The sequence below is a fragment of the Rhopalosiphum maidis genome, chromosome 4 (assembly GCF_003676215.2).
Source record: "Rhopalosiphum maidis isolate BTI-1 chromosome 4, ASM367621v3, whole genome shotgun sequence".
Classification (NCBI taxonomy): Eukaryota; Metazoa; Arthropoda; class Insecta; order Hemiptera; family Aphididae; genus Rhopalosiphum; species Rhopalosiphum maidis.
Genome location: NC_040880.1, coordinates 17,228,592 through 17,251,921, shown reverse-complemented (window position 1 = coordinate 17,251,921; position 23,330 = coordinate 17,228,592). Strand labels below are relative to the sequence as shown.

General features: G+C 29.0%; 1 protein-coding gene across 3 annotated transcripts in view; it reads left to right on the top strand.

Annotated features, from left to right (window-relative positions):
• LOC113549517 (eye-specific diacylglycerol kinase) overlaps positions 1–23,330 on the top strand; it is a 201,050-nt gene that overhangs the window by 7,310 nt on the left and 170,410 nt on the right. Inside the window, exon 1 of one of the 3 annotated variants that reach the window (XM_026950861.1) lies at positions 18,038–18,075. The exons of 1 other annotated variant lie outside the window; for it this stretch is intronic. In XM_026950861.1, the coding sequence (XP_026806662.1) occupies positions 18,053–18,075 (23 nt within the window). In that variant the 5' untranslated portion in view covers positions 18,038–18,052. Of the gene's footprint in view, positions 1–18,037; positions 18,076–18,741; positions 18,865–23,330 lie in introns of those variants that run through there. One more of the 3 variants, XM_026950862.1, reaches the window with a different exon arrangement.

Genomic DNA, 23,330 nt, shown 5'->3' with positions numbered 1-23,330 from the left:
TGAACTATTAAAGCGCACTTCTCCTTATTTTCTTATTTACGCTTATATTTAAGTACCTATTTAATGTTGACTAGTGTATTATTAAGTTATTCTATATGAAATATTACATTTTGAAATTTGTTTCAATCTTAGTATTATTACAACTTGTGAAACTATCTGTTTTTTTATGATCAAAATCGTACGCATTAATATAAGTATTCAAAAAACGGTTATTAAAATGGTTATTAAAACAATATCTTATCGAATAATTTATGAACAAAATATTAACGGAAAAATAAAATTACAATAATTTTAAATAATCGGTTGTGATAATATTGCGAATTACGGTATTTTAAGTATAGTTGTATGAAAACAATAAAAAGTGCTTTTGTGGTATTCAATGGTTTTCAGTTTTTACGGGACTTTATTGATTAAATATTCATAATGCTATGAATACAATTATATAATATTTTAATAATACATTTCAACAAAAAAAAAAAATAATAATAAGAAAAGAAAAAAAAATAATGAATAATTCATTAACAGATTCTTTTTCAATTTTAATAATTCTATACAGGTACACAATAGGTTGGTGTATTTATACATGTGTTATCGGCATCTGATAATGTTTGAATAATTTACCTATTTATAAAGAAAAACGCATTAACAAAAAGCTACAAAATCAAACGAAATCTCGACGCACTGCAATATGATGCGACAGATAGATTTATAAGTTGTTCACAATCGTTCACAGAGATCAGTTGATAATAATATTTTACCGTCATTTGTATATAAGTCTTATTGTATTTATAATATTTGACTACCTGACTATGATATTCGAATAACTTCTTCGGTGGCACGAAGAGTTCCGATTTAAAACGATGACTGTGCATTTGGGTAAAAATCTCCTTGAAATACGCGTCTATAATTTGTCAAGACGACGAGAACGTTGAGAAATGGACGGCGATAGGAGGATATAATGTGTGTAGTGGCAGGAATATTACGGGGCTAAGACACCGCACGTGTATCCTATTTGTCAAGCAGTCACGATTATTAATCGTCCAAAAAACAAACGAAAGTCAATTTGGACGGATGAGCTGAACTTTTATCGTTCAACCACTGTAGCGGTTGTGTATAACTTTTTTTTTAAAAAACACTTGTATGTACGCGAAGTAGTATTATTATATAATAATAAACTGGGTATTATATTCTCATATCACGTGACACAGAAATAGATATATTTACGACGTATCTTTTTAATCAAATTTCTCATTGAAACGCAGTCGTATTTCTGGAGTTATTTCCTGCTGATTTATTTATTGAACGTATATCTTTTTAAGAACAGGTCATGTGTATGTTGATTTGTAAAAAATAGGGATAAACGCATCACTGCTTTTGGATATGGCCGGCCGTGTGACCGATTGAGAGCAACATATATAAATAATAACGAAAACATAATTTGTCTTATTTAGAAAAGCGACCATAATATATTGTTAAGTGTTATAAACGAATTAATAAATATATATACGTGCACGTGTTTTAAAAGTCAAAATGGTATAAATTTGCTGCAAAATCTAATTAGTTTTGATCCCAAGTATACCGATATTACCATCAGACCATACGTTTAAGTTTAAAATAATGAACTTTCTCGTTAAAATATGCTCTACAATAGAAATCAATATTCACAAGAATTCACAAGGGTAATCATTATGAATCAATGAAATCAATATAATAGATGATTGTTTTTCACATGAACAATTTTATAACGAATATTAAAAATTTCAAACCATAAAGTTAAGTAATTTTGGTGCCAGAAAGAAAGATTGCTAATATAGTTTCTAAAGAATCACTGAAATAATTTATTTATTTCAAAGTTAAAATGTAATTTTTTTAATAGTTTTATAGTTTTTAATAATAAAATAGCTATAAACCTTCCAACGTTATCATTGAGACAGCAACATGCATTTGTCACTGACTTAAAATGTTCTTTAAACAAAGTCCAGATTTTTTTAAATCATAGGTATTCTTCATACGTATGACTAGAACCAAATTATTGTTCTACTAAAATCATTTTTAGTGATATTATGTATAATTTAATTAAAAATCGATCGATTGATTATCGTCATTTTTATTACTTGCTATTGAGTTCCCTACACATACCAATATTTACTAAATTCTTTCAAAATATTTTAGTCAGTAAAATATCATAAATCAAAATAAGTGTTATTTTTTTATGCACCAACATACTATACACAATGTATATAATCATTTAATATATTAAATTGCACCAGTATATAGGTATCTGATACACGAACAATACATTATAATAAGCAGAAATCGTCCATTTAATATGAAAAAAATCAAAGATATTTCAAATTATAATATTGAACAAATATTATATACGTATACGAGCACACATAATAACATTAAGATAAATTAAAAATATATGCGCTTGTCGATCGGAAACGATTGGTTGTAATCTATTTTTAATTTTTAATTTATTTATTTAAATAAAGTTTTCAAATACTCGCCATTAATATTATAATATTCTTAAATTTAATATTACCAAAGTGTAATATTTTATTTCTTATGAACTGTTAGTATTTAATATATATATATATATTATGTATAATAATATACTATATTGTTAAACAAATTATGCTACGTTATTTTACTGTTTTAAATATCGATTTCCTGTGGCTAAGTCTTGAGATATCGACGTATATTGTGTTTTATCTTTTACAATTTTTCCTGTTAAAATTCTGATGAAAATTATTATAGAAATGTCATTAGATATTATAAAACTCGATATTTCACTATTGATAATGCTAAGATTTTATTTTCCATCCCGAACGTATACTGTAAATAATGTACATTTTTTTTTCGCATCAACGATAATATTTCAGTGGTACGTTTTAGAGAGTTACCTAACGATTTCGCATCAATTTATTATGTCAAAAAGTAACGGATCACTTTTCTAAAAACGGGTATGGTTGGCATACTTTATAGTTTAGGTATAATATATCCACTCAAAAATAATACAAATTTAAAACTAGTTGGACTTTATATGATTGAACGTATTCCTGCCACCAACTGTGAACACAATGGTGCTGTACGCAAACTATCTTTATATATTACAATATGGTCTCGGTCCTATGTAATATTTAGCAATGAATGATTTATTATTCGATAATCTAGGAAAAATCGATAAATAGTACTTTTAAGATGGGACGAGTTTAAATATTTACGATTTTCTCCCCAAATATCTTCTGCGCAATTTAAACGAAATTATATTAAATTACAAGACGTAATTTCGCATAACATTAAATTTAATATAAAATAAGATAATTTAAACCACAACGTAGCTTTTGAAGACTTTTACTTTCAGTCTATTAATTATTTTATTTATACGCATGGTATATCTAATTAATATTAAGTGTATCAAACAATCCAAATTGTAACTCACGTATTTGCCGCCATATAACGAGTAAAATTAACAATAAAACGTACTAACTTCATAAATGTATAATATAGTTAATGACTAAAATAAATTAAAATAGCCGTATTTTTATTTTGATATACTTCATTTTGTATTTATTGTTCATAATATTATATTATATATTTCAACTTATAAATTATCTACTCATTTAGAAATTCGTCCAGAAAAATAAATTAAGTGAGATATATGCATATATGACGGTACATTAGACTCGAATAAAAAGGATTAAGCTGATTCCTATCGTGTATGAATAACTAAAGCCAATATAGTGAAGTGTAGTATATTATCTAGTTGTTGATGAAAACGTTCAAACTTCAAACCCACTACTCGTCATTTAAAATTTCAAAAACAGAACGCGATTTATAACACGTATGAAATATTTTTAGTTTTCGAGAAATTCGATATAGTTCAACGTTATTCCAAAAGCACAGTGACAAGGCTTTACTAAGAAATTAAATTCGTCTTTGAGAAAATACGAATTCAACCAAGTGTTAAATGGTATGAATTCGACGTCGGAGTATAACGTAGTACTTTTTCATAAACCTAACTCAAGCTAAAGACTCGTAGACATTTTTCACATGACTGAATTTGGAAATTAAATTTCGAAAACCCAGTCTTAATGTAATTTAAAAGACCATCAAGAGTTGTAGAAGTAAACCGTAATGATTTCGTGAAATGTTCGAATGTCACGTGTTACATTGTAAAATATGAATCAGATTATATACCTACTGTGTAAAATATTTTTGTGAATCGAATTTCGCAAACAACGACAAACTTGACCAAATGTGGTATTTGTATGCAGCATATAGTTGTCAATTAAAAAATGAACTAAATTAATTTTAAAAAGTTTAGAGTAAAATAAACATAATCAACAAATGAATTAGCTACTGTAAATACAATAAATTAAAACAACACAATAACAATTTAATAAAAAAAAATCAACCCTTATGGAACATTGTCTTTTATAATTCCCATCTTATCTTTTTACCTATAGTTCCAGAACGCAACTGGTTACTATTTATATAAAACTGCGTATTTCTAAACATTTCAAAACTGAGTGAATAAAGTCTAGTTGAGTATTCAGTGTGCTGAATTTTCAAACGCAATATATAATTGAAAACAAATGAAACTTACTTTAATTGTAAAAATTATGTCTATATCAAAATGTCGTTAAATCCAACCGATTTTCGCATAAAGTAAAATATCTATTAACGTAATCATCGATGATGTACCACAACTTGAATTTTTTCAAAAATAATATTTAAATATTGATAAAAATAAAATAAAATAGAAAATTATCTGCCTTATTATTATCTGGACGAATGCCATGATATCATGATATCGTACCTATAATATTACATATTAATATTCTAATTCTAGTAAATTTGGCTTAGGAAACGATACGATTTTAGTGGCTGCCAGCAGTCAAAGACAGACATCCTTAGCAAGACTACTCGTCAAAAGTATATACTTGTACATACCTACTCGAGTAGTGCTGTAGATGAACAGAAAATACATCATACTTACATGATTTGGAGTAGGTACCCAATACCCGTATAATAGTACCTATGTCAATAGGCACCCGCTATCGTCACAATATTGTTATAAAATATTGTTCGCGTAATTTAATATTTACGTATTGTATAGTCATATGCACGGTAAATTACAGTGGATTGTAAAACGCACGCAATGAAATAAAAGGTAATCAATATGAAACTGTACTGTATTAGAAAAATTGTTTGGATATAATGGTTTATTTTGGAAATCGTAAACAAAAATAGTAAATCAAAAATTATTTCAGAACTAAAAATATAACACATAATGTCTAATGTTTATATAGGTACACAGTATATTATTAGGGACAATAATAATTAATACATAGTTACTTTATTATATTTTTTGTATAGGTACTATAATTTACTATTTATATACTATATAATATAGTTAAGATTTCGTGAAATGTGTTCGCTGCAGTGCATTATATCTTAGGAAATCTAATTTGTGTTCTATTCTACATTAGCATAATATTAAGTTGAGTATTATGAGTTATATCATACACTAGAAACGATGATAACGTGGATTATTTACCTACTCTAACCTAGCTAACAGTATTTGTTCAGCGGTAAGTTGAGATATTTTATTTATTTTGACTAATATATATGTATGTATTAAAATGTAAAATTGAAATTTGATATAGGTAATATAAAATATAAATAAAACTGAATCGAAAAACAAATAATCTATTTTATTATTATTTATTTAAATAACATGGCAGCCATCATCATAGGCTGTAATTGTAAATATTTTGCAGTTATAAATATATATATAAATATAAATGAATATAAATTAGTGTCTTTAATCGAATTCTTGATTGACTGTGGGCTTCTTATTACGTTCGTTTCACTATTACTATGGCATGGACTATATTATTACACAAAAATTGAGCTTGTGTTTTGTAAACATAATATGTACACAAGTTTTAATATCTAAGCACGATAAAACGAACGAAAATAATGCACAACACGATACTTCATACTTTTTATGTATTGTTTTAAAAAAAAACAGTATACAGTGTGTTACGCGGCTGTTTTACTAAGGTTTGACTTGGATTTTACAAACGTAACCTATATATTATCCCATACCCACATTATAATATTATGTAAATGGCAATTTTAAACAACGCCAATATAATACGGACGTAATCAGTAGAAGCGTCGGGTATAATGGTATATTTCCTTATTTCTTAGTTACAACGTACAAGCAGCCCGCGAGGTTGTGAATACTGAATAATGTACGTGACATTGTGTGATCTTGAAGCGCAGTCTTCAAACTGATGATCGGGTCGGGAAACGGACGATGATGAGTATCGGACATAACACGGTATCAAAATAAAATGCCATACTTTCAACGATAATACGTTTTACTTATAAAAAGACTCGTTTCGTTAAAGTTTTTCTTTAGTTTCACGATGCCGCAAAAACGATTTTATTGTGAATCGTCAAAGTAGGTTGGTAAATCGGAACGAGGGAAGTCGAAAAAAACGATTAATTTAACCTAACCGTTTTCCACTAAAATCGTCAGTCGATGACGGAAAATATCTTAGTTACTCCGTGAGTACATCATCATAATAAACAACGTCCACGGTGGTCGCCAAATTTGAACCACGATCTAGACGGCCGAATGGTGATTTTATACCACGACCTTCATCGGCTTGCAGACAAACGGCAGTTAGGCGAAACGAGTTTTGTATAATATACGCGTGTGTAATATATTATTGAACGTCGTCACTTCCGATCCGATGAGATGCGTCATTTCCTGAGGAATAAGAACCAATGGTATCATTTTAAGGTAAAAAGTGCGTATCACTTACCTATAGGTTAGGCAAGGTATAATATAATATATCATGTTTATTTTTCGCATCTATGGACTTTATTGAGAATTCGTTGTAGTCTTACACTGTGTACTGACAGTGTTGTTATATACATTGTAGAAAAAAGACGGTCTCCAATAAGATATTCGTGCTCAGTATACTGCTCCGCTCATAATTATTTTAAATGTCAAATGTTAATTATTATGGAGATTGCCACTTATGGACCTTTACAAATGTAAAGAATATAGTATGAATCCTCTTGCACTGGAACTGCAGTGGTCACAGTAGGTCACCACTTGTTCGAATCATCGTTTGACACATAATTGTATTTTCGATAAATCGTCGTGGCCTGTGAGTTTGCATCCGTGCACTACGATTTGTGATAAAAATCATTGCAATAATAATATTCTATACAACAGCGTACGTGGACGGCTGTCGCGCACAATTGTTTTATAATTAATCAGTATAGTAAATACGTACGTTTACACTACATAGCAAGCTCACTATTGGACGTTTGTGTTTTCCTCTTACATTACTGCGAGTAACCGGATAACCGACCCGTGTGATCATGCTGCTCCCCTCGTGCATACATAGGATTAACTACACCACCGTTGATAATAATAATATATCATAACGCAGTCGGGTCATTATTATTTATAGTATAATTATTGCGAAATCCGATAAAGTATCGCGTGTCGTAGCTATTTCGGTCGTACTTAACATTTTTTTTTTTTTTTTTTTTTTTACATACACCACAAAATATAAATATAACGATATTACACAATATGCACGTGCATTATCGTTAAATCAAACTCGGAACTGTCGTATTATATATTATACCTAGGTATTTCTGTCGAAATCGAATCTCTACTTACGCGTAATCTGAAAGACGACACGTGTATCCGTGCACGCACGCGTGTTTTACGCCTACATACACAACATAATTAGTACCCATTTATAATGTGTAATGATGTAAATCTAAAACGTCTACAATAACATCATAACTCATGTATTGTTATTATTACTATTATTATGATCGTCGTAGCTGAACACAGTTATTTAACGATACGTGTGCACATTTGACGTACATGATATACGCGTCTTATTATAATATAATATCACATTATCAGTATTACCTATTCAATGTTGTTTCGATTGTCAACCATCGTGTATTAGCAAAAAATAAAAATTGGGAAACGTATTTTTATTTTATTTTTTTTAACCCTGTGGAAGTCGTACGCTACATGATATTTTAAATTGACAATTATACGTAACATTATAATATCATACCAGTAGTTTCCTGAATTTTATAGTATTCCAGACCGACGAGTAAATAGTAACAGTTAAGCCCTTGTGTAGTTGTGTGCCTACTACCTATCTACACATTGTTTAAAACACGACTACTACAGGTCATTAAGTCATAACTAGGGAATGGATTTGAATACAAATTAAATTTTTTTCTGAATGTTCGAAAACAATGCTTTCCAAGCACAAAGTTCATATCATACATCAAAGAATTAAAAAATGTGACTTTTATTTTGTATCTTTTTGCATTTTTCTACATTTTTCAGATTTATTTGCTTTTTAGAACATTTTTATATATACAGGAATTGATAAAATTCGATAAAAAATTAAGCAACACCTGATTATAGAGTGCTAATATGAAACACGAGGTAAAAATATAACGAATATATAAATTGTATATTTTTTTTTTAAAATAATTTTCAGAGTAAAAAGGAGATAGGAAAACTAGAAGATGAGGAAAACGATTCAAATTTTTTTCATGTTAAACATAATTTTAAGTGCATTTTTTAATGCATTTCAAAAAAAATTCTGTTATGAGTGCATTAAATCGTATATTTTTAAGGCATTTTTCATGTTTTTTAGAGCATTTAAATCTGTTCCCTAGTCATAACATACAACACTACGCAGATCCAACAGTTAAAGCTGGTGCCTAGCGCTATAACTGCCATTAGATGTTTATTGACACTATAGGTACATATTGTTACTTATTATTATGGCTCGGATTTATATATATATATTAAAAAAACTAAAATATGTAAATATATATGTAATAACAAATAACTTTATAATAATTTATATGTAATAAAAAATGAAAATATGGAATATAAACAAATTACAAAAAAAAAAAAAAACCGAAAAAAAAATTAAAAATTGCTATACAAATGACAAACAATGAAAATAAAAAATCAAGACACTTGAATTTAAATTATTATGAAATTGAATCTTATTCATCTTTGATATTGATAACAATGATATACCATATACATGCTCAAATTCTCAAAGTTAAATGATCTACATGCAGTAGGCGGTAACACAGATTTGTACCGACTAAAGGAGTGCTCGACTTCAAAGAGGTACCGATGGGGCAAATTTCGTATTTGTAATATCCAAAGGAGTGAGTTCAGCCTGCAATATTACCCCATTGATTCCGCAATGTATATGTATAATTAATTTTAGGCAGTCTAAAACGTGATTTTTATTTAATATACTGTAAACATATAAGAAAAATGGAATTACTGTGAAATATGTAAACAAAAGTGTAAAATAAAATAATTAATTTCATTGAAAATCGCTTGAAACGAATTCACCACTTATCTAAACTAATTTATCAAGTCACAGTAAAGATATGTATTTACATATAAATCCGAACCCTACTTATTATTCTTTTAATTCTTCGTAATGGGTAATATTATGGAATATATGTGTAATTTATATCGCGCTTATGTAGACTTACAATTTAAACGCCACATTAGTAAGACCCATTTCACAAATTTGTTTTCAATAGCTAGTGGCTATAACAATTAGGTATAACAATGTATTACGCGCGATAATAATTTACTATTACTGTGAACACATATTGGACAATAATATTATCACGCCAGTTATTATAAATTTGACAATGCCGAGCAAATAAAACGACGGTCATGTATAATATGAGGTGATTTATCATAACATTGTATAATGTATAGTGATGTAGAGGGAGTGAGGGATACGGTGTTATCAAACGTATAACGCAACACACACGCGCGCATACACTCAAATATATATATTTATATTTGCATTATGCAAAGGATAGGTAGATATCACAGCATACAGACGGATAGGTCACTTTACCGATGACAGTAGCTGATGCAAACTGCATTACGTTTCCTGTATCTATATTACGTATATATTGTGTACTTTTGAGCACCAATATTATTTGTTATATTTATTCGCGAGTATGTCTAACGGGATTGACCTGTCAACAATCGGTTAGGTTGGTTATGGGTTTCATCAATATGTCCTGTTCCGCGTACGTATAAATAAAGTATATAAACGATGGTATACCGTGATCACAGTATACACCGTGTGCGATGACAGTTGAACATTAGAGTGAAATTCTCGTGTTTTTTTATTTTCATTATTCAATTTTTAAATTGGAATCGAAAACCCTGTTAGATTCACTTTGTTTATTTATAGTTTCTACCGTCTTCCACACCTACCTTGCCCGACCGCTCCCTCGTCTAGTTTCAATTTTTCTCGTGCTTGTCAAGAACAGTTATATATTCGCGTAGCTTACAGCGTATAGCTTGAAACAAATAAAACAGGAGCCGAGATTTTTCGTCTTTTAAAAGACCAATTTTTCACATGATTTCTCCAGTCCTTTTCATGTCTTTCTTTATGTTCATTGATTGAACGATTCGCATAGTACCTAGTAGCTTAAAGAAAGTGTGGTTTAGGGTACAAAGTTTTGTGCTGAGTCTGTTTTTTTGTTTGTCTACAGACTGACAGCGTGTAGCAACCATAACCATCCTTTAAAGAATAGAGGCCAAATGTAAATGAAAACTTCACAGGAGTTAACTTCGAATAAGACATAATACAAATACCCCACATCTTAAACACAATCATTTTGTTGACAAATTGTTTTTCGACAAAAACCTTGACTGTCGATGGTTGTGTATATCACAGAATAATCTATTATGCACGAAGATGTTATACGCGTGCACTGTATAACGTCTAACAACAGAAATCGTAAATGTACATATACTTAATAATATATATGTATATATACATTATACATAAACGCATGTATACACGTATTCATAATCTTATTCACAGGAAATATAAACGAGTTAGTCTTGTAACTCGTAACTCAATAATGGTTTGGTATATATTATAACAATTGTTATAAAATGTCCCTTAATAAAAACTTTATAGATCAAAGTTTTCGAGAATTACATCCTGGACACGAATGCTTCATAACGCTTTAATTTGTATCCCATCCAATATTTTACGTATATAACATACACTTAATGGTTACCACTCTTGTATACCTAATACTTTTAAAACGTAAAATATCGTTATTATAGGATAATATTTTCGAAATACGTAAAGGCTATATTTTTTTAACCAAAACTCTATAATGCGGAGACAAAAAAAAAAATTAAACTGGTGGATATATATTACGATTGTAAGATATAGCGTACCTATATAAATATTTGATATAGTGGTTTTTCGATTAATACGATCACTAAGTCCATACGTTGTACATATTTTGTAGGTACACTGCAAATACAGCCGTTTACAATTTTCATGAATAAATAACGAGATGGCGTTTTGTATTTCACCCGTGTATGTAGTTTATACTCGAAATATATTTGCAACAATAACAATACAATAAATCAATACGCGAGATCGGCAGAGGAGGCTCTGTATTAAAGTCGTTTCAAGAGAATTGGAAATAGCTATTTTAAAAAATGTGACACTATATATGCGTATGTTTTAGGTCGAATAAAAATCATTCAAACATATTTTTACACTGGAGATTTTCGGTAACAACGGCTTACCTATGTCAAATTATGTTTTATTCTTAATTTTCAACAATTATTTTAAATATAACCAGTTAAGAATTTAAAATGTTTGCAGATTTGTAAGTACCTAATGGTATAGTATTTTATTTAAGGAAACACAAACAATATTGTTAAAGAAAAAGTTGTAATTCAAAGAATTATTACTGTACACTATTTTAATTGAGGATTGTATATTTCCTAAATGTTAAAAAAATATATATATATATCGAATAGTAATTATCAATAGTCTTTATTTGGCCATTAAGAACCAACAGTTTAACCTATCACTTAATTAATTTATATTTGGGATATCTGCAGAACAATGAAACTAAAAAATATTATTACGAGGACACAAAACCCGCATGCGTTGTTTGAGTCTTGTCTCTTTCTTACAAATGAAAAGTTTAATTCACTCTAATGGGTACTGATATTAAAGCATACAATACAAAACTGGAACCAACTTCTAAACACAAATTTCTATGATGTGCTTAAGTTTGTAAGACGGAAACAACGCATGCGGGTTTGGCGTCCTCAGTTTTTAGTTTTATTAAATTTCGAATAATAATCCATGAGATCTAAATCGTCTGAAAATAAAGTTTCATATTACACAATCTTGCGTTATACATTTTTTAATAGATGTTAGATTTCAGTTTTTATGATTAATTATGGCAATGAGATTTGTTGTAAATAAAAAAAATAAAACCAATATATAGTATTTATGTCGTTTTGCGTGACTCGTGATTTTGATATTATATACGTTTTGGTAAATTGGATTCATCTCGGTAAGCGTGAAATTAACGTTTTAGGTGTTAATATTTTATTTTATTGACTTACGGAGATCGTGAAAATATTTGAAAATTTTTTTACTGATTACCTTGTGTTGATACAGAAAATATAAACATTATTATATATTTAGATTCTTCTTCTTTTATACGAAAGATATTTTTCTAGCCAATACTTATTTAGTCTTACAATCTTACATGCCGTAAGACGCATCTTCATTTTGGTAATCTAAAAAAGACCATGTTGATTGTTTGTACATGAGCGCCTTTTACAAGGTTTCACTCCAACCTATGATTATCATCCTCCTCTTGCACACATTTATTATCTGTTACCTTTTGCCAACATACCAAATACTTCTTAGTTTTGGTTTCCTTTGCTCTTAACCAGTTTAAAACTCATATGAGTTTGTATGTAAGAAATTGTTACTCGACTTAAGTATTACTCTTTAGAGGATTCGACCATACATCAAGTGCTCATTGTCGTTTTATCCGTTTTGATACTTATGTTTTCAACTTACGCCTTCGTCAGTATGCGTGTGCTTGAATATATAAACTTTTTAAGCGCACCTTATAACTTGTCTATTTCTGCATGTGACTTAATGAAACACTGTAATAATTCGATATGATTCTACAAGCGTTATTAATGTATTTAGAATTGATTTTCGTATTATACATAATAATAATGTCATGTCGTATTATTTATATATATATAGAGAGAGAGAGAGATTAATGCATTTTTATAATTATTACGGAGATTTATACGATCGTATTAAGTGTTCTTTTTTATTTCAAACATAGTCAAGTATATACCTTATTTTACGCAAATATATAACTATGTTTGTAATGGCTCTTATATAATATACATACAGGTACCTACAGCTATACCGTATTGAAAAAGATGGAAATAAATGTAACACATCTCGTAATTTCCATGTCCTAGTTAATACTTTATTTCAAGTAAACATGTACATATACGTGTACTTATTAAATATACCACGCTGGGATAGGTTAAAATGAAAGATGGGAAAAAAATGTATATACATTTTTATTTGGACTTCACAGTTATTAAAATATTGCGAATGCGGTACTATTTATTTAACTAATTATAACATGATTTTTTAAGTAAGATATAAAATTTGTTTAAAAAGCAAAAACAATATATTAAATAGTTTAAAAAGTTATCAAACACTACATTTTTACAACAAAATTTAATTTTTAAGATTACTTTTAAGTTGTAATTGTTTCATTCGTAGTAATTTTAATGGATTTTTTTTTACACAAATATAAATCTATATATATATATATATATATTTATGCAGAAGTAGGATACTTTTATTATCTTAACATTAAATGCTTATTAATAAAAAAATACCGTTTAATCCAACGGTTGTCAACCGATGGTCCGCGAGAAAATGTAGATAGTCCGCGGAAAAATTTGAACATTATTTACAATATTATTTTATGGAACTCGAGATCGTGTCGTATAATCATTATGTGAAAAAGTATTGTGTTATGTTGTTGAGTAGGTTCAGTTTGGCAAACAGCAAATAAGAATTAACACGTAATAACACAATCATCAAAGTATAAGTGGTCTGTAGAATTTAGAGTATGGTCAGTATAAATTTAGTAGTCCGAGAGGTCCAAAAGGTTGCCTATCACTGGTTTAATCAATATTTATTAATTTATTATAGATATTCGTCATCATTTATAGTGCTTTTCTATAGAAGTAAATAGTAAATAAGTAAATAAGTACCTATTTTCGATACTTTTCTTATATAAACTAATAATTATACATATTATACTTATATTTATTATTGTGTTTATTGTTTTTATAATATATCTAAAATATATTAACGAGTAACTATATTTTCTATTGGCGTCGATACACTGTTAAATCTAATCCGCACCTTTATTATAGTGTTTGACGATAAAAATAATTTAGATTTATAAGTCCTGCTCAACTGTTGAAATACATGCCGCCCTCTATACAATACGCTCTAGAAAATTCGCGGGATACTTGAATTTTCCACCAGATAGAGCAGTCGTTTACAATGTAAACCGTTCGATCAACATTTTTCAAGAGTTGGACTTAGGAATCGTTGCGCACGTTTATACGTCGATTTAATTATACCCAAAATGCTAACTCAATACACAAATTATAACCATAAAGAAACCTTACGCCCACTTTTCCTTTTCCAAAAATCGTCATTACCTCTGGGAACGATGTTGCACTAGTTAATATATTGTATACATGTATAATTCGTCGACTCGTAAGCATATTAATATATTTATATATGAGCAATGCATACCGAAATTTATACAGTATAATCATAGGCGGAGCTCGATAAATTTAGTGAGGAGAGGGGCTCAAGTCCTAGATTACTTAATGAAAATAATTATTAATAACTTCCTATTTAGTTAGAAATAATCTTGTTATCTGTAGTAAATTTAATTATACAGTTTTTTTTATAGTTATTAAAAGTCAAATTATACTGTATTTAAGTTGTCCACATTAGTTATTTCTATTTATCACCTTATTATAGACTGTAACGTTAAATTATATAATAAAGTATTCGAGTAATACCGTTATTAAGTTAAATCATTATTTAGCATTCGAATACTACTTTAAATGTTATATTTAGGGATCTGTACATTTTTACAACTTTATATTTTAAAGTAAGTGTTCATAATACATATAGCATTCCAACTTTCAAGCACTTAAAATTATTAATGTTTTATATGGCAACTTTATATATCTTATTAAATTTTCACCTAACTTTTTAGATCCCTAGTGATTTAACATGAATATTTTTTTTATGTTAAATTTTTTAAGTACTATGAATTGTTTAAGTAGTGCCTTTAAAATATCGGAACTCAAGTTTTTATGGTACTCACTCCGAAAAAATAATTATTAATTTTTCAATTTTATTAATGATTTTACTAAGCGATAATAAAGAGAAATAACCGTATATTTTTGAAAATAATATATTAGTGAATGATTCTAACAATCACCCGCAGTATTTTTTAAATACAATAAAATACATACCTATATAAAATATAAGTAAATACATTTCTTATAATCGTTTATTTTTTTACTTGAGTTAATTTTTAATTGACAAGTGATGGGCATAGGTTGAACAGAAATCCTGTTTCTATTATATATTTCCATTTTATATATATATATATATATATAAAAATATTCTTACTAAAAACTAAAACACAGAAAATTTAAATTTCAGTAGAGAGTGAAAACAAAATAAAATCAAAAAATTGGAAGTATATGAGGGTAGTAAGTAAATGAGGATATAATAAGTGGAGGAGATGACGGCAATGTTAGTAATGCGTTTATTATACGTTATAAATATATGACAATGTACTGATTGTTGATTATAAAGAGATGGCGGGGTGGTTCTTTTATTTTTCATATTATATGTGTACGTATTTATCGGTCACTACAAGACCAATTGTTATTATTATGATGATTGAAGGTGTATACGATATACTATATTTATTATATATGAATATATATATATATATATGTGTGTGTGTGTATAATTACATCACATATTATGATATCAACTATACTGATTTTTCAATGGTCTAGTGTGTGTCAGTGAATATAGGCATTAGTAGAGATGAATTCGACGCTTGATATCACTATGAAGTATTTTCTAATGTGTTTATTTCTTCTTAAATGTTTAACGTGTGATATGATTACTCTGAATTATGTTGTTACGTGGTAGGAACAATTAAAACGTCGTTTATCTCTAATATGGTGTAACAGTGACAGATTAATCAACCAAACGGGGGGATATGAACAGACTTAGATGTCAATATTATACAAGACATTCAGTTATACGGAGTACAATTTAACGTAGGTATACTGAAATAAAATGTTAAAAACATGTACCGATGACCGGGTAACAATACACAGAGCAAACGATGAAACGTGACTGCTTCGGCAGTTCGACACACGAATATGTAACAGGCCGAGGCATTATACCATAATGTTATCACAATGATATTATCATTATATAATTGTTGTAAAAAGCAATCAAAATATAGTTATTCGATAATACCTATGTTTCGAGACTCCATGACAGTATATAATAAATGTAAGATGACACATCACGTGTCTAGCCATTTAAGATATATGTATAATATATATATATATATATATATATATATATATTAATATAGTAGTAAAATATAAATACTGAAATGGTGTGAAACACTATTACAATGTGTATACCAAATTTAATATTTATATAAATTATAAGTTCCAAACACGTATTACCTTGACGCGTTTCTATAGTTAAATAACCTTAGAAATTTAAACTTTCATGATATTTGAATCTATAAAAAATAAACTGTGTTAAGTTTAGTAATATCTAATCTTTAGACAGAGTAAATGTTATAATATTATAGTGATGAGACAAGAGTTTTGTATATGTTTATATTATATAATTACAAGAATCGATCACGGTTTATTATAATTATAATTATTATTTTTTTTTTTACTTATACTCATAATCTATTTATTTTTTGATACAAATAAGAATGTATGTTAAATATCATATTATAATTTATTTTGTATTCTACAACTGTAAGTATAAGGTTAGGTTAATTTTAATTCCAGGAATTAAAGAATATTACTTCTTGTAGGCTCTTATTCCATAATGCGAGTACATATGCATGTTTGCTCTCAATAACTATTAAGTTAAATTAAAAATAAATACAATTCATCTATGATTTATAGATAAACCTGTCTATTATTTATATTATTAATTATTATATTATACATAATCTATCGTAAAACAGTGGCTACTAAAAATTCAACCGAATACTTATCCACCAGATAGAGTAACAGATTTACTTGAATTTATTTAAAAAAATAAACCCATTTCATTCGAATTTAAAATAAAGAATATAATAAATATATCTTTTATATTGATAATAAAAAAAGAATTATCTTTTTTTAACAGTATCGCTCGTGGAGTATTTTTTTTTTCATTCAAATAATAATATTTTTAATACCATTTTGTTAATTACCAAGTGTTAATTAATATTATAAATTAAATAAAACATTATCTTACCCTATATTGAAGTATATTAATTGCTATAGACCAATTAATTGATATTCAATTTGTGTGTGTTATGAACTCATAAAAATAATTAAAATTAAGAAAAAGATTGGTCGATATTTATGTGATTATGTTCATAAATGTAAAATACAATTACTGAGTATTTTATGTTTCTAGTTTAAAATTTCCAAGATGCTAAAATAATGATCGTTGAAATACTTTACTGGGTTGTGTAATCAATAGACATTTTGTGAAAAGTGAGACTATTTAATGATTTAGAAAAAAATCATATATTAATATTTAATATGATTTAATCCTCACCTACACAATTATTATTATTATTATAAATTAATTATAGCAGTATTCCAGTGATCATATCACCAACGATACGAGTATTTAGGGTTTATTTATGTGTCTTAAGATCAAGATATCAATGTTATATTATTTTTTTTTTTTTTAGATTTGAGATTTATTGTTATAATAATATGACTAGCTCGAAGATCGATCGGTATGTTATACCTATATTTTTTATGAATTTATATTAATATAAAAACATTATTTGAATTTTGTATTATACTTTATAAGTTATTTAGTGTTCACAGTTCAAACAAAATCTAAGGATATTTTTAGTATCGACGGTTATGAGTTAACACAAGTACAATAGTTATATTGAAGAATATAAAACAATGTTGTTTATGAGATATCATCAACATGTGTATAAATAATAAGTAGGTACTTTGGTATTTTGAACGGGTAATAAACATTTACATGGTGCAGAAGTGAACCAATATATTTGTTTGGCGCTTAAAATATAATATAATATAACCTTTATCGTAGTGTGTCATCGTGGCCTTATTTACTAAGAGAATTTAAAAAAAAAAAAAAAAAATGTTTTTCTCTTCTCTTTTGCTGCTGTAAGTCGTGTGTGTACACATACACATACACGCGGTCTGGAAATTGCCGAACTCGTCGCGGTTGGGGTCGTAGTGGTCGAAGGAAAACACTTAGACATTTCTAGGGCTTTGACGGGTCATATATTATAATCCAATAAGAAGAAGAACGTGTAAGGATTCATCCTGGTGGTTCAAATGGAGTATTATATACATGTCCCGGAGCGAGAATACCTGCAGCGGTCACGTCCATCTATTGCATTTCGTTGTTATCGCAGCCATAATTATTGTTTTTTCTCGTTTTTTGTTTTCTATTTTATCTATTTGCTCGTCGGTTTTAGTTTTTTTCCTCCGACTACGGTGGTCAAGCTGGGATCTTCAGCAAGCTCGGGGATGCCTCCAGACGGGTAAATACATATATATGCGAACACGAATGATAAATTCGTTTACATATTATTACTTTGCGCACAAATCGCATTTCTTTTGGCACGCTGTTAAGTTCCCTCGTCGTCCACGTAGTGAGTACCTACAGGAGAATGCATAAACCAGGCCTTTTTTCCTATTCCCATTATTTATTATTGTTTTCATTTTGTTTTTATTTTGAACCTGCCACCTTTCCATTCACTACCCAAGGGAAATTCAGTTTGTCGAACTTTCGTCCTGCACAGCAATCCCAAACCAATCAAACGTTCTCTAAAAAAACCTATTGAAATATTAATAACGCGAGTTACTGTTAATTACTTTATGTGCTATTTATTATATGTAACCAATATAAACATATAAACATAATATTTTATCGATATGCAATTAATGTAAATTAATAAAATCGTTAGACATTTTAACTGAAGCGTACACAATACATTATAAACAAATAATAGTTTCGATAAAGTAAAAAAAGAAAATCTATCAGTGCAATTCATGTGAGTTTAATTTTATATTCTTAATGAAATGACATACATACTATGATTTTTTGTTTTGTTTTTTTTTTCACTGCGATTTTTCTAGCATAAACTAGAAAATGTGCTCTATATTATTGACTCATTTCATAGGTAATCGGTATTTACTTCTTAAGTTTTCAACTATGTACTTTTATGGAAGAAAAAATAAACAACAAAAAATTGCGAAACATAATGAAATTATAGCTTCTCAATTTTATTGACATTTATTACGATTATTTCATTGTAATTCTTTATAGTTGTCTCCGAGGAATTGAAATATATATTGATTATTTATTATTCATTATTGATTAAAGATTTAAAAATGTTGTGCTTAAATATAGTTTTCAAGTATTTTTATATTTATGCATTTATAACAATTTTTTGTAATCAATTCATGCACATTACATATAAGTAAATAAGTAATTGAATAATTCAAAAATTCAAAATAAAATATTCGTCTATGTGTAAATGTGTGTGACAGTTAGTTTAAGAAAATAATATTTTAATTACATTATTAACGTTGTCGATTATTAAAAATACGTGGACTTCAATAAAACGGTTTTTTGATTTTATACATTTATAATTAAAAATACACAGTTATTTTATTTATTTAAAGTTTAATTGGTTTTTTTATACTAAACTTTTAAAATAAACTTTTTTGGAGGAACAACCTACATAATAATAACTTGAAAGAATATAATATTATGTTTGTATATTTGATTATGTAATTAATTGGCTTGCTTACTAAAACGTAGGAATGTAATTTAAAATATATATTCTTAAATGTGAATACAGACCTACGTTTATAAACTTTAAGTGGAAAATCTGGATCGAATTTCTTATTTTTTATTTTAACTTTTTCTCTATAGTTTTTCATTCCTGTTAAAGACAGAAGTATACTAACAAAATTTTCAGTACATAATTAAAGTTTTTAAAAATCTAGTGATTTTCTGAATAGTTGAATGTGGTTATAATAATAATAATAATAATATCATTATAGTTGTATACTCGAGTTCAGAATAAAAACATAATCACTTTTAATTGAAATTTCTGAAATGTATTCACTATTCGCCGTATATAGTCATTCACAAAAAAAAAAAAAAATAACAAAAAACAAAAAATCGTTTAAATAACTTAATTTTAATCTAGAGAATATTATTTTTGTGAACTTTGAATAAAAAAACATTATTTAAAGCGGATAGCTTTTCATTTTTATATATCTGCTTTTAAAATATAATTATAAGTCAAAACATTTTAGTAATATTGTTGAAACGATTTATGGTAAACAACAGTTTATATACTCTGAACGAAACTTTTGGAATAAAATCAAGTGTTTCACAACAGTTCTTTGTAACTTTTTTTCTTGTGAATATGAAGGAAATGTTGGTTCTTAAATTTATTGTTGTGACCAGTATAGTAATTTTAGAAAAAAACCATTATTTTTCGTATGCAATATATTTGTTAAGCCATCAAGTTGTTGTAGAACAATGCTTGAAATACCGTTAATGTCATAAGTGTAATAGTTTATAAACATAATAAGATAATACAAAATATTTCAAAAATGACTGACAACAATAGCTGTTGAAACGAGATTGACGCTCATCATGCTTCGCTCACCTCAGTTGTAGTTAGAACCATTTATTATAGGTAAAATTGTAGTACTTATTACGGTGTATTTTCACAGATGAACTAATTATTCTAAGTACTTATATATTACCATCTAATGATGCGGTCACAACTTGTGTTGTTACTTTTGGTATTTTTTTATGGTAAGACTGGTAAGAGTAATAGCTTCTGTTTATTTCAACCTCGAAGGCGAAGAAATTTTACCGTCGTTCATACTTGATATCTGATCTTGCTGCATTAAATCGATATGTCCTATTTCAGTAGGTCGTTGTTTTTGGTTCAACAAATATCGGAAACCCCAATACTTCACTTAATCGTAATAAGTGATTAATTAGAATAATAAACTTTTAGCTTGTTTTCATGTACTTAAGTTATTTTTCAATAATATTATTGTATATACCTGTATTTTATTCGAATTTGTTTTTATGATTTTGTCCGTAATAGTCGTGATTACATAATAATATCTATACAGTCTGAAGAATGCATTTAGATGAGCTATGGGTGATAGGTTTATTATAAGCTGTAAAATGTCAGTTGGTAGGTATAAGTGTGTATTTTTTGGTTTTGATCTAATATTACTTAAAAAAAAAATCAACGCTAAAAAACCCACATATCGAATTTTCGTCTTTACTGTATATGCGAATAAAAATAATCGGCATACGACCCATTTAATATTATATTTACTATCTAATCGTTGTAGGTACTCGTGTATAATACGAGAGAACTTGACTGGTACCCATCGCGTGTGCTATGATCTGCTATAACGCGTATCACGTATAAAGACTTATATCCTAACCCTTACCCGCAGTAAATACAAGTATTATATGTATATGCCGGTATTTTGTGCGGCGGTCGTCCTCCCCGCCCGTACAAGTGCAAGATGTGAGCGCCCGCGTCCTCGTATTAATAAGCGAGCCGGTGCGCGCAGCGCGTGAATAATATAATAAGCTCGAGTCGTCGTGGGTACACTATCGGTGTACGTAGATATAATATTGTATTATATCGTATACGTATAGATACTCTGCAGTTAATGCGAACATGCGATTAATCGACACGAGACGGCGGCGGCGGCGGCGGCGTTCCCGCGCCGGCAGTCGCGCCATCGTTTAAGTGCCTATAGCTGCGCCTATAATATAATATGTAAAGGATATTAATATTATGAGGACACAGCACCGCGCCGATACGCCGACTGTTGGTCCTCCTGCTCCTGTTCCTGCTGGTCCTGCTGTCTGCGCTGCGCCGGCAATAACGACCCACTCGCGGGCGCGCAGCACCCACTCAGACACGGTCGCACTCGGAGCACGTGTGCCGCCGCAAACGCGCATTCGGTTAATTAATGCGCGCGCGGACTTAACTGCCGTCGAACAACAATAATAACGGTAACGGCAATGTTATTATCGTTTTAGCAGACGTGCATAATACGCGGCACACGTACCTGTGTAATATATGCATATTACACTACCACCTACTGTAATAAATATCGTAGTACACTGCAGCAGTGTATCCCGCGGGTTGCGTTATGATGTTAGAATAATAATTATTATTGCGGAGACTCGCGGTGCCGACGAGGGGGACGCCGCGCCGCCTTCTCGCGCCCCCTCCGGTATCGAAAGCCGTTACGGCCTAGCCGCGCGACAACAAATAACGACTCGTAAACCGCGACACGCGTACCGGAGCGGCGAAATGCCGTCGTGCCGCGTTCACGGCCCACAAAATTGTGTACACACGCCTTCGTTCGCAGGTATATATAGGTGTATTGTGCGCGATTTCGCTTTATATCACTCGACCCGCTGCGAAGGATTTAACGATTTTCCGCCCAGAAAAATTCATCTCGGTCACGACTTCCACGTTTGCAGACGAAACGACTTCGTACGGCTAGCGGAGTGCGGACCAAAACGCTCGGTGGTTCGAGTTTTTAAAGATTACGTTTTTAATTCGAACGTGTTTCCAATTCATTTAGATATAATATATGTAGGTATAAATTGATACGTTCGCTCAGAATTCGTCAACGCCGAAGGTTTGTGATGATGACGTGTTTATACCGACGTTAACGTCATAATATTTTATTATGTAAAAAGTAGTCGATGAAATAATAATCGGTCACGAATAAATTGCAATTATTATCCACGATTATTTCGTTTTATTTTGTTTTTATAATAACTACAACAATAAAACACACTTCGAAATCACAAATACCTAGTATGTTCTATATTACCTAGTTTGGCAAATATTTTGAAAAAGGCAATGACAGCATATTTACCGAAATTTGTGTGAATTTTAAACTATATAATATAATATTTTAACCTTTA